We start from the raw sequence: 12,375 nt of genomic DNA on the forward strand, positions 1-12,375 counted from the left end.
AAGCCTTATCCTTTTTATGGTTTTTCCGTAGTTTTCCAGAATAAACTATGGTGGCGACTCCAAATCTCTTTTAAAAACCATGTTTTCTTGGATCGCCGTCCCGTCGCGAAATCGGTTGCGACACCCGGGTTGTACCTGTTGCTGGACAAGTCATAATTTTACTGCTGTGGCTGCCTGTTGTTGTATATGTTAGTAGCATAAGCCTGAGGCGCATCAGAGGCAGCTGATGGTTGCAAAGTAGGACAAGCATCTGTATAGTGGTCACGAGAAGTACAAACAACACATAGTCGTGCAACAGATGTGGATGAAGCTGTAGGTTTCTGGTTGGTTGCCAACTCTGTCACTAACTTCGCAAGAGATTCAATCTTGTTCTCCAACTTGCTTTCAATAGCCGATAAAGACTGGGCAACAACATCATGTACGCCCCTCACCACAATGGCATCATTCTTGGCGCTAAACTGGTGGGAGTTGGAAGCCATCTTCTCAATCAATTGCCTGGCCTCAACAGGTGTGGTGTCACCAAGAGCTCCACCACTAGCAGCATCAAGCATACCCCTATCCATGTTGTTCAAACCCTCATAGAAATACTGGATAAGGAGTTGTTCAGGTATCTGGTGGTGGGGACAGCTTGCACATAGTGTCTTGAATCTCTCCCAGTACTCATACAAGCTCTCTCCACCAAGTTGCCTAATCCTAGTGATGTCTTTCCTGATAGTTGTGGTCCGGGATGCTGGGAAAAATTTCTCCAAGAACAACCTCTTAAGATCATCCCAGCTAGTAATGGATCTAGGCGCCAATGCGTACAACCAATCCTTAGCAACACCTTCCAATGAATGAGGGAATGCCTTCAAGAAGATGTGTTCTTCAGGAAAATCATGAGGTTTCATCGTGGAACAGACAATGTGGAATTCCTTCAAATGCTTATGTGGACTCTCACCTGCAAGTCCATGAAACTTGGGCAACAAATGGATCAGTCCAGTCTTGAGAACAAATGGAACGTCCTCATCAGGATATTGGATGCACAAGCTTTCGATATCGAAATCAGGTGCAGCCATCTCCCTAAAAGTCCTCTCACGAGGTGGAGGTTGTGCCATATTGTTCTCAGTATGAAAAATAACAAAATCAGAATCAGAATCAAGTCCAGATGCAACACATGCAGTGGATGCAGTATGCACAGAGTAGTCAGCAGTAGGATGCACAGTATCTAATGGAACCGACTCAAAGACAAACTCTAAAGACAAATTCCTAAAATGCGTAGCTAACCTATGAAAAGTCCAATCAATCTCAGGATCAAAGGATGGTATGAGTCCAGGATTTCCTCTAGTCATGCATTAAATCACAACACCCAGTAATCATGAAACAATAGCACAAAAATTCAAAACACAGTCACAAGACACACAAACACAGACAAAAGACTCAATACTGAACCGTTGGTCCCCGACAACGGGGCAAAAATTTGACGGGTGTCGCCGCCAAATCAAATTTGATTGCAATTTAGAAATGCAGTATAGCTAGGGAATGACCCCTAGGTCGTCTCTCAAGGACCAACTGCGGTTCAGAGTCAAGTCTAACACGAAGTGGGGGGGTTTGAAAAGTGTTTTGTGAATGCAATTGGCGAAATTAAAAATTCAACGCAACCTAAAATAATTGAAAACATTAAAGTAAATAAGAAGAACTAAAATAAAACATTCAATGCTAAAGTGTGAACTAACTTAAAATGCATATTAAATAAATTTATAAACAACGAATATATGAAGTTCAAATTGATAATGCTTCACCNTTANAAATCCAATGNTGCATAAATAAAATGATNTGCNTTGACNCCTTAAAATGCACGGATAAACCACAAAATGCAATTGAATTAAATAAGCAAGGTTGGTTAATAAATGAATTCCAAAATGCATAAGCTTTCACACACANCACCACGNAAATCAACACCTTGGAGCTCTTTTTTAGTAGACGTGGCAGNCATGCCCCTTTCAAAATGCAGAATAAAAATCAACCCTTCAATTACGGAACCTGTGGCTGCAGCCGTGAATTCTCAAGCAAAATTAATCTCAAGGCAATTAATAAAACATCCAAGCAGAAACTAAGAAAACAAGTGTCGGCTCTCTATTCATTAAAAACAAGGAAGGAAAATGAAAAGAACCGAGAATACTTCAATGCTTGCAGCGTGAATGAATAAAAAAATATCCCCTTCTCTCATTCTCATTTCTCGCTAAAATGTTCAAGCCAAAAACCATATCTCAAAAGGTGTGTCCTCTGCAAGTAACGACCACCCTCCAAAACCTAGGACCAAGTGTCACAAAATCAGAGGGTGGGGTCCACCCTAAGGAAACACTAATGCCATGTGTCTCCTTCTACAATTGGGCCTAGTCTAGCACTACCAAAAATTGGCCCAAAAATACAAAACTTAATTTTTTTTTTAAAAAGCCTAATCTACTAAATTAAAATTTGACTACATCTAAAATTAATTTGTAGAAATTCTTCAATTGCTTGTGCTCTTCCAAAAGTCTCCCAGTGTAATTCCAAAATTTCCCTGAAAATGAAAATAGGAATAATTAAGCTCAAATAATTCAAATTAATTAAAATATGAATTAGTGGTCTAATTAAGCCCAAATGGTGAAAATGACACAATAACTAAGAATTAAGCGCAAATCATCAACACAATTCGGCGCGAAAAACTAAGTTAATGGTATAAAATATCGACTCATCAGTTGCTTTCTAGCAGCTGCAGTTGAACCACCCCCTACAAATCCCCCTGAGATCGTGTTAATGACGCCTCTGACCGTGTGATCACGACTCCTACTTCTATTCCGATCCTGCCTTGGTAGGTTATTCTTGGGAGGGTCTTACCGCTCGAGTCTCTGTTCGGTGCCGCTTGAAGGTTCCCCCCTATGACGTTGAACAAACCTCTGTAAATGTCCTGCCTGAACCAAACTCAACAACTTATCCGTTAAGGTGGTGCAATCCTCTGTAGTATGTCCTCTGTTTTGATGATACTGACAATACTTTCTCTCATCAGCTCCCAAAGGTGTTGGTACCCGCACTACAGTTAATAAATCTGTTCTCAAGGCTTCCTCCATTACCCTAGCTCTTGGAGCATTGAGTGGTGTGTGATGGACATACTGAAAAGCTCTAGCTTGATCCATCCCCCTCTGACCGCTTATTCCTTCGTCTCTTTTGTGCGTTCTCCTGACACCACTTTCCCTTCGCATTCTACCAGTTGGCTAGACCTCTTACCCTTTCTGATAAGCTTTTCCCTCTTCAATGCGAATAAAACTAACCAATCTGTTTTGTAACTCACCCATGGTCTGTGGTTCTTCCGCATATAAATAATCTACAAATGGCCTCGGCCTCAACAGAGTAGTAGTTAAGGCACTCACAATCAATCTCTGATCAACATTTCTTACTTACCTCGTCGTTCGGTTAAACCTATCCATAAATACCTTTAGGGATTCCTCTTTGCCCTGCTTCATCCTCACCAAAGCAGTGTATGTCACTCCTGGAGCTCGGCTTGACGCATACTGTTGGCTGAAGAGTTGTCTCAACATAGCAAAACCATCTATCGATCGCGGTAACAGCGAATGAAACCAATCCAAGGCTTCTCCCTTCAAAGACAAGGAAAAAATCCTACACCATACTAGTTCATCCGAAGAATAAACTGCCATAGCGTCGACAAAGGAACAGAGGTGTTTAATTAGATCCGTGGAACCTGTAACGCCCCGACAACTTACAGGGACTATTGACTACCCCCACACATCACCACGAGGCTTTCCAGTGTGCCCAGAATTACTCCAGGCTAAGCACGCTTAACCATGGAGTTCTTATAGGTTAGGCTACTGAAAAGTAAATGCATTTTGGTGATATGAGTAGCCATATCAAATCCTTTAACCTATCCTTCAACTGTATAGTCCCATACCTATACAGTCTCCAGATCCCTCTCATTCCGGTGCATGTTCAATTCGTCCATGTACCTCGTCCACTACAAGGCTGCCAGGAGCCGCTCCTTGTCCGTGCCTCTTGCACCGGCGATCACTCCCCGCCCTCTCAGTGCCCGGACGTCACAGAACCCCCATACCTCTCCATAGATGGCAACATCTTATTTTCTCGCATCACAGCTCTCATCACTCGTGCAGTAAAAGGATGAAGTCCTTCGGCTTGGTCTGGTAATTCAACTATAGCCCGACCGTCCACCAAAGTGTTCCTCGCTTCTGACGAATCGTCACGTCCTTCTAAATCATTTTGCTCATTAAGGTCCCTTCCTTCATATCCATCTACATCTCCATTCTGCTCATTTCCGCCTCTCCTTCGATGTCCCCTTCCTCGCCCATTGTCACCCCGACCCCGTCCATTTCCTCCTCTTCCCCGACCATTTCCCCGTCCTCCCCTGATATGGGATCCTCCGTTGTCGTTCCCTCTCCCTCCATCTCCCTGAGTTACAGGATTATCCTCTTCACTCCTGGAGTTCACAGTCTCCACATTTACTGACTGAACTGAAGGTCCACCATTTCCATTGCCCCGTTCCACCCTTATTGCCACCATTTCTGCCCTCATTTCTTGCATCTTCCTTTGCATTTCTTGCAACAGCTGCAAGGGAATGTCTCCTGCCATTGTGATCGTGTTAGGGTTGTAGTAAGAATCTCGGGCCCCACAGTGGGCGCCAAAATGTTTTGGATGTAGGACTCGAGATCGAACACAATCCCAGCTACCTCTGTCCACCCTTTTTTAGATCTTCTCACACCTGCCGCCGATCGGTCATGACCTGCACGTTAGCACTCTGACGCTCAAGTTAGCACAATCACAACTAGGTCAGCGTAAATGTAAATTAGATCAAAAGTCCCCTACCTGGTTAATTGTTCCACTATTTATAGGTCTCGGACTTAGGTGAGGCCTCTTAAACCACTTACCCATTATCCCGCAATACTCGCCTACTGATTGCAACCACTACCAACATGTCCGAGATATTCGCCCACCAACTGTAACCGTTGCCAACGTGTCCGAGATATTTGTCCACCAACCTCGCCATTCTGTTATATGCTTCCTTGAATATTTCCCTCAGTCCATCGATTCGTCCAACCACTATGTCGATCATCCTATCCAGCAAACCGATTGACTCCCAGGTCCTCCCAGTCAACTCTTTTCTTTTTCCCAAATCTTCACCTTTTATCCATCTATGTCGTCCAACCACTATGTCGATCATCCTATCCAGCAAACCGATCGATCGACTCCCAAGTCCTCCCGGTCAACTCTTTTCTTTTTCCCAAATCTTCACCTTTTATCCATCTATGCCGGACCGACCCTCCCCTATATTACACTATCATTTTCTTCTTAAAAATCAATTGTAGATAATCTATTAAGGATTTTATCATATCAAAATAAGGAGAATATCAATTTTATCTCCTTTATACTATTATTTTCATTAATAACAACTTTAGAGATAGAAGCTATAGGAATTGATTTATAAAACTATCTATTCATAAACAATTTATATTTCTATATTAATTACACATGTTTCTATCACTGTGTAGTATTGAATTTTCATACCCTTTTTAAAGGCTTTGAATGCTTCATATGCGAATTTGTATAGTATTCAAGTATTGAAATTGAATATATAACAATGTGTAAAGCAAACTATAGTGTCATTGAATAGAATACAGGTATTGAGGTTCAATGCAAAAAGAATAAACATGAGAAGAAAAGTTATGAAAGCAAATGAAAATATCAGTATTATAATGAATCAACTCTATACTCAACAGTGTATATTGGTACAAAGGGTAGTGTATATGAAGATAGAGAAAGGAAACTGTATTCAACATGTAGCAACCAACCATAGCTGTCATAATGGAATAAAAGCAACTTCACAAGTAATCGATACTATAAAACGGTAACCTTTTGCAATCAAATTGAACAAACATTAAGAGAATTCTCGTGTGAAGAATCTAAACCAAATTCTTTGGTGGATGTTTCTTCACCAAGGACTTTTGTTCTAACATAATAAGCTGGTTTTTTAGGCACAGTAGTCAGTTTACTTTTGTTGGTTAACATAGATACAATGTTGGAGATAGAAGGACGATCATCTGCCTTTTCTTCCACACACAACAGACCAGCATGCACACATCTTAGCACTTCATCTTCTGAAAATGAATCATTCAGTGATGAATCCACCAACTTAAGAACCTCACCTTCTTTCCATAGCTCCCATGTCTAAAAAGTAGTTGTTTTTTCAAGTTAAATTACCCATAATAATAACAGTAATGTGTGATGAAACAGTAAAGTGAAGTACTTATCGTACATGTCCTACTAGATTGAGTTGTCTTTCTTCAGTGTAGAAGCTATTGTTTCTTTTGCCACTAACAATTTCAAAGAGTAACACTCCAAAGCTATACACATCAGATTTTGTTGAGAAAACCCCTTCCATAGCATATTCAGGAGACATGTAGCCACTACAAAAAGTAAATAATGAAAAAACATGTTACCAAACAACTTAAGTTTATACAACAACTATGATAATGAACTTGGTTCACTCACTAAGTGCCAACAATCCTGGTGGTGTTTGATTCAGAATCCTGCTGTGTGAACATTTTTGCTATACCAAAATCAGAAATTTTGGGGTTCATATTCTCATCAAGGAGTATGTTGCTAGCCTTCAAGTCTCTGTGAATGATTCTATGTCTTGAGTATTTGTGAAGGTATAGTAATCCTTGAGCAATTCCTTCTATTATACTGAAACGCTTATTCCAATCTAGCAAGTGATTTTGTGTACAATCTTCCACAATGAAACATGAATATCCTTGTCATTTCATGATAGAAAAAACTGTTGTAGCTATTTAGCCATCATAGTTTGTGAGAACATTATGTTCAAAAGTTAATTAGCAGTTCTTAACATAAGAAACTCAATTATTGATCTAATAATGAATTTTTGAAGCTGAAAATTTACCATCAGAAGAGAATATATAATAAAGGGTTTCTGGATAAATGACTTGAAAAGTCGTCTTTAGGAATCTTTTACCAAATAGTTTTCATTTTTTTTCATATGCATATTCAACACCCAATGATCTTAACATTCTTACCAAATAAAATGCAATCCAAGCTTTTGTTAGGCATGTATTCATAAATCAAAATCCTCTCTTCTTCGTGAATGCAGTAACCGAGTAGCTGAACCAAATTTGTGTGCTGGAGTTTAGATATGACTGTTAATTCATTTTTAAATTCAACTAGACCTTGTCTAGAAGATTTTGAAAGTTTTTTGACAGCAACTTCTTGCATTGTAGGTAGAATTCCCTGAAGAAAAACCAAAAATAATCAGTAATCCTCAGTAAAAGCTATATTTTAACAGTTTCATGTGACCTTCTAAACTAGAAAGAACAAAATGGTTACCTTATAAACAGGTCCAAAACCACCTTGTCCTAACTTGTTTTCAGATGAAAAGTCATTTGTTGCCTCCATTATTGATGCATACTTAAAAACTTTCAAGTCATGTTCCTCCTTTAAAACAACTTCTAGTTTTTCTGCACAAGAAGAGGTGCTGGAAGCTTCAAGATCCTCGTTTTCAATCCCCATTCTTTTGGTTTTCAGCTCTATTTAAATGACAATGTATTACAGATAAAATCCATAATCAGGGAACAGTGATAATTAAAAATCATGAAGTAAAACACTTTTCAGGAATGTAGATTATAAAGTAAAACAACATTGATGCATACCTTCAAGGGCATGTTTTCTTTTCCTTGACACTCTACAACACAGAAGGAAAATGCAGATTACGAGTATAGTAACTCCTATTGCAACAATTGGCCATATCCATTTGTTTTGTTCTGATAAAAAAAGTGATTAAAATCATGAAACAATCATTGACTTCAGAAGCAACACTTCTAAGAAATCTTTTGAAACCAAGAAATATAAACCTAACTATATCAAGACTAGAATAAATGAAGTTTACCAAATAAAAGAAGACATTCCGGATAAGAGACATAGGTATAATTAAGAGAAAACAGGCAAAATTGTAGCTAATAAAAGCAAAATAGAAATCCATATTTTGTATAAAAAAGTAATAGTAGATATAACTAGTTTAAATATGTTTATGTTCCCATGAGAAATAATACTTTGAAATGCACAAATTTTTTAACATTATCCTTCATTATTTTTTTTTTCTTTTCTTTTCTTTTACAGATACAAAAATTCACTTTTTTATTTTACTCCTATAATATATTTTACTCCTAACGTTACTATTTTCATAAATATAAAGGCATTTGGCTTGTATAATTTTATATTTAATAAAAGGGTACTATAATTAAATTCTAAAAGCTCACACATAAACACTTTAATCATTCCTCCCATCCAAAACTATTCCACGAGGGAAACAGAAATCAAACTTTTAGTTTTAAAAGACTTTAACTTGGTAACTTTTAGGTTTAAAAAAGTAGGAAAAATATAAATTTTAGAACGATTAGAAAATAAGTCATAAATACGATCAAATTTCTGTATGGCCAAAGAAAAGATCTTCAGAATTACATATTTAATTTAACCTAAACAAAATATAGGTGCATGTTAGTAAAGTTGTGAAATTATACTGATAGCATACACTTACTTTTATGATGGTTTCTCTTTACTAGCATGTAAAACTTGTCACCCTCGCTTGCAATATTGGTACCCTTGGTTGAATTCCACAGAAAGAAGGTACAACCAGTTTCATTATCATAAAGATGAGTGAATGCAACACAGCTGCAGGTGCTCCAGCAAATAGCTTGGCAATCATTTATGCCATAACTTGAATTTTCTTCATGTCTTTTCAAGTCCAAGTCAAGATTGGCATAACCTTGCTTCAGTTCAAATGCATCACCAGAACTTCTGCAATAGGGTAGATCCTCCCATGTTTGGCACCCTCCACCTGTGTTGTATCCATAACACAGATCAGCCCTTGCAACATCACCTCCATTCCTGTTTATCAACTGTCCAGTGGACAACAGTGTCCATTTTGTAAGGTCTTCATCAGAACTCCTCAATGTGATGTAGGCTTCATTTTCATTTGAGACAAACACAATATTCTGATAAGCCTCCCCCAAGATGTGCTGCAACTCGTTTTCACCAGCAGCCCAGTAAAGTTTTTCTTCTTTCTTGATCATCAACTGTTTTGTTTTGTGCTCCCATTCAAGGCTGAATGGACCAGGAGTGGGAAGATGCTTACTCAACCATGAAACCAGTGACCATTTACGACCGGTTTTGTGATTCACACCTAACTTCATCCCTGGAAGCAAAGTGTCGGTGGGAAAATCAAAACTTTCCCACAACACAGCAATTCCAGACCCATTGGGGTGAAGTTGCTGAAGCACAAAGTTGCCCGTGTCCAACAACATGGCCACACTGTTGTTGACAGGTTGAGGTGGTGAATGAAGGATGATTTCTCCATGTTGAGATTCTATTTTGAGTACTCCAGAATGATTCAATGCTAAAACTGCAGAATTTGTGTCAACAGATTGTTCTCTGTTAGCAGTCCACACAGCCCAATCATCCTTTTGAGCATATATGTATAAGTTTGCAAGATTCTCATCATCATATGTTGTGCCAAAGTACATGCAATATGTACCCTTTTCTGAACATAGTTTGGCCCCTTCTGTGGCATTCAAGGTATCACCTGGCTTCAAAATATTACTGCTGGTGGCTTCAACATGTACACAGGTATTCCACCACCAGAACAAGAAGCAGGTCAGAAGTTGCAACACATGAGGTTTCCTTTGTTCTCTGAAAGCCATGATTTCAGTGATAGAATGATTCAATTGCCGAAAGTTTAAGCTTCAATGAAGCTTTTTGTTTTGTATAATATAGGGTAGTTATTGATGACAAGCTGTCTTTTGAGAAAAGTTATATACAACCCCATTACTTTGGGAGACATTATTCAAAAGGATCTTTGTTACACAATGAAGGTGGAAGTTAATTACGTATATAAAATTGGAATGAGTTCATTTAAATATAATTTAAACATATTTCATTCTCTTCTTTGAGCTTACTTTCTTCTTTTTGAATTTAATGATCAATATTTCTAATTTCTATGTTTAAAAATAAAAGATAAGTAAATAATATATATATATATATATATATATATATATATATATATATATATATATTAGTTAGTTTGTCCAGATGTGACCCATTGCAATTTGCACATATTAGTAATGTCTAAATATATAACCAGTCATAATACACCATCAAAATTTGTCATCCAGTCGCATAGTCTCATGTATTTTGATAGGTGTTCAGCCAACAATCATAAAAAGTGTTTTATGACCATAGGTCTTCACATATACATTATAATACATTTTGTATTTATTTACTAGTTTGTCACCGTGTCGAATATCAAGATTGATGTCCATAATTCCATCATGACATGGGTGGTTTTCATCCGTCATATAAATTTATTTTTCCACTAGTGGTAGCCACCATCAAATACAGGATGAACTGACCCGAATTGTCATTTCTATCAAATTAATATTAAGTATCACTTAACTTTAACATTTCAACTATATTAATATTTCAAAATTCAACAATAGTCATACATGAAAAATTTTATTAAAAAAATTAATAGTGAGAATAAAATATAAGGAACCACGCCATATTAATGATAAGAAAAATACACCAACACAAAAGGTTGATAAAACCTATTATAAAAAATAAATATTTTTTAAATAAAAGAGTTAAATATGTTTTTTATTCTTTAACTAAAACTTGGAATTAGTCCCTTTTTAAACTTGGTTTAAACCCTTTTTTGTCCCTAAATTAAGTTCTAATGTTCAGTTCAGTTTAGTTGTCGCTTTTAAAAATGTCAACCTTTAGTCCCTATGATATAAAAATGTATCAAATCAGTCCTCATGACAGCACTTAATGAACAATAAATCACAAATTTTACTTTGATACATTTTTCATATCATAGAGACTAAAGGTTGACATTTTTAAAAGCGGAGACTAAACTGAATATAATATTAGACTTAAGAACCAAAAAAATGTTTAAACCTTTAAACTTTAACCAATTTAGTCTTTCAATTTTAGAAATGTGTTGATTTAGTCCTTTTAACTAAATTTTGTTAAGTTTATTTAACATTTCAAATGCATCTCATGATAGGATTTAAGTTCTTTACATGACATATGTTTGCTTCAATATTAATTGAGATACGTGTTAAAAACCTTAAATAAACTTAACACAATTTGGTTAAAAAAACTAAATTATTACAGCTTTAAAGATGAGTGACTAAATTAATTTAAAGTTTTAAAGAGAAATCAATTCCAATTTTTATTTAAAATTGAAAGATAAAAACATATTTAATCCAAAATAAAATATCACTTAAATAAGTAATATAAAAAAAAAAAAAAAACTAGTTTGTATATAAAACAAGTTTTAGTAAATTTCAAAAAGACGGAAACAAGTTTTCTTTCAAGTATGTAGCAATTTTATATTTATGAAAAAAACAATAATTTAAAAAATCGTAAACATCAATATGATTACAACAAATTATTTTTCTACTTTTTCACTTAGGATGACCCATTATCTTTTTATCAAAAGTAGATCGCACTTCTTCGTCAGAGTAATTAATTCATTGTCACACTTTATTCTAGAAAACATCATGTGAAATGGTGGTTGCCACTTTTCATTTTAAAGACTTGTTTGGATAACGGGTGAAGACATGTGTAAATTTTCAATTCAATATGAACTATAGACTTTTTTTATCTTAAAGGTATATATACCCTTCCACTTTGTATGTCAAAGGTATATATAACTTAAAAGACTTCTACCTTAAGAAAAGCTTAAAAGACTTGGACTTGTTTAATTCCTCGTGTAAAACATGAATTTAATATAATAGCTAAATAGACTTTAATAAAAAGAGAGTGGAAAGAAAGTGGAAAGAGAAAAATAACATAGGTAAATAAATCTTTTTTACCTCAATTGGTTAAATACAAATTAATATGACTTTAATATAATTAATATTAAACATTTAATAAAAAAGTTAAATATAATTTTATTCCTTAATTTTCATTAAAAATTAGAACTAGTTTTTAGCATCAAATGTTATTATCATTTGTGAAAATACATAGATTGTTTAAGTTCGTCAATTAGAACAATGGCGTCGAATTTAGTAACAACGTTGAATTTAGTAATGATGTTAAATTTAGTAACAATGTCACCACTCGAAGTCAAACTCAGCTTTTCTACTTAATGGAATCCAATCTGATGGCAACCTTTCAATATCAAATGTTCAAGCTAATCCTGTAAAACGACTAACATCGTAGGAACTATGATGTCGAGATGGAAGCCCTACACAATTAACATCAGACCAACCATCAAGAACTTCAACAAAAGCTAATTGGCCTCGAGAATGAGAAGTCACT

The 12,375-nt window shown here is 36.0% G+C and overlaps 1 protein-coding gene across 1 annotated transcript; it reads right to left on the reverse strand.

Moving 5' to 3' along the window:
- Window positions 1-5,901: 5,901 nt before the first annotated feature.
- Window positions 5,902-9,749, reverse strand: LOC106778432 (putative serine/threonine-protein kinase receptor). Its single transcript, XM_022776192.1, has 8 exons — window positions 9,131-9,749; window positions 8,588-9,031; window positions 7,704-7,814; window positions 7,381-7,580; window positions 7,074-7,284; window positions 6,532-6,769; window positions 6,296-6,446; window positions 5,902-6,207 (listed from the first exon to the last, which is right to left on the reverse strand). Exons 1-8 carry the CDS (start codon window positions 9,747-9,749, stop codon window positions 5,902-5,904), a joined length of 2,280 nt encoding a protein of 759 aa, XP_022631913.1.
- Window positions 9,750-12,375: the final 2,626 nt, after the last annotated feature.

This window comes from Vigna radiata, unplaced genomic scaffold (genome assembly GCF_000741045.1).
Source record: "Vigna radiata var. radiata cultivar VC1973A unplaced genomic scaffold, Vradiata_ver6 scaffold_330, whole genome shotgun sequence".
In the NCBI taxonomy this organism is placed as follows: domain Eukaryota; kingdom Viridiplantae; phylum Streptophyta; class Magnoliopsida; order Fabales; family Fabaceae; genus Vigna; species Vigna radiata.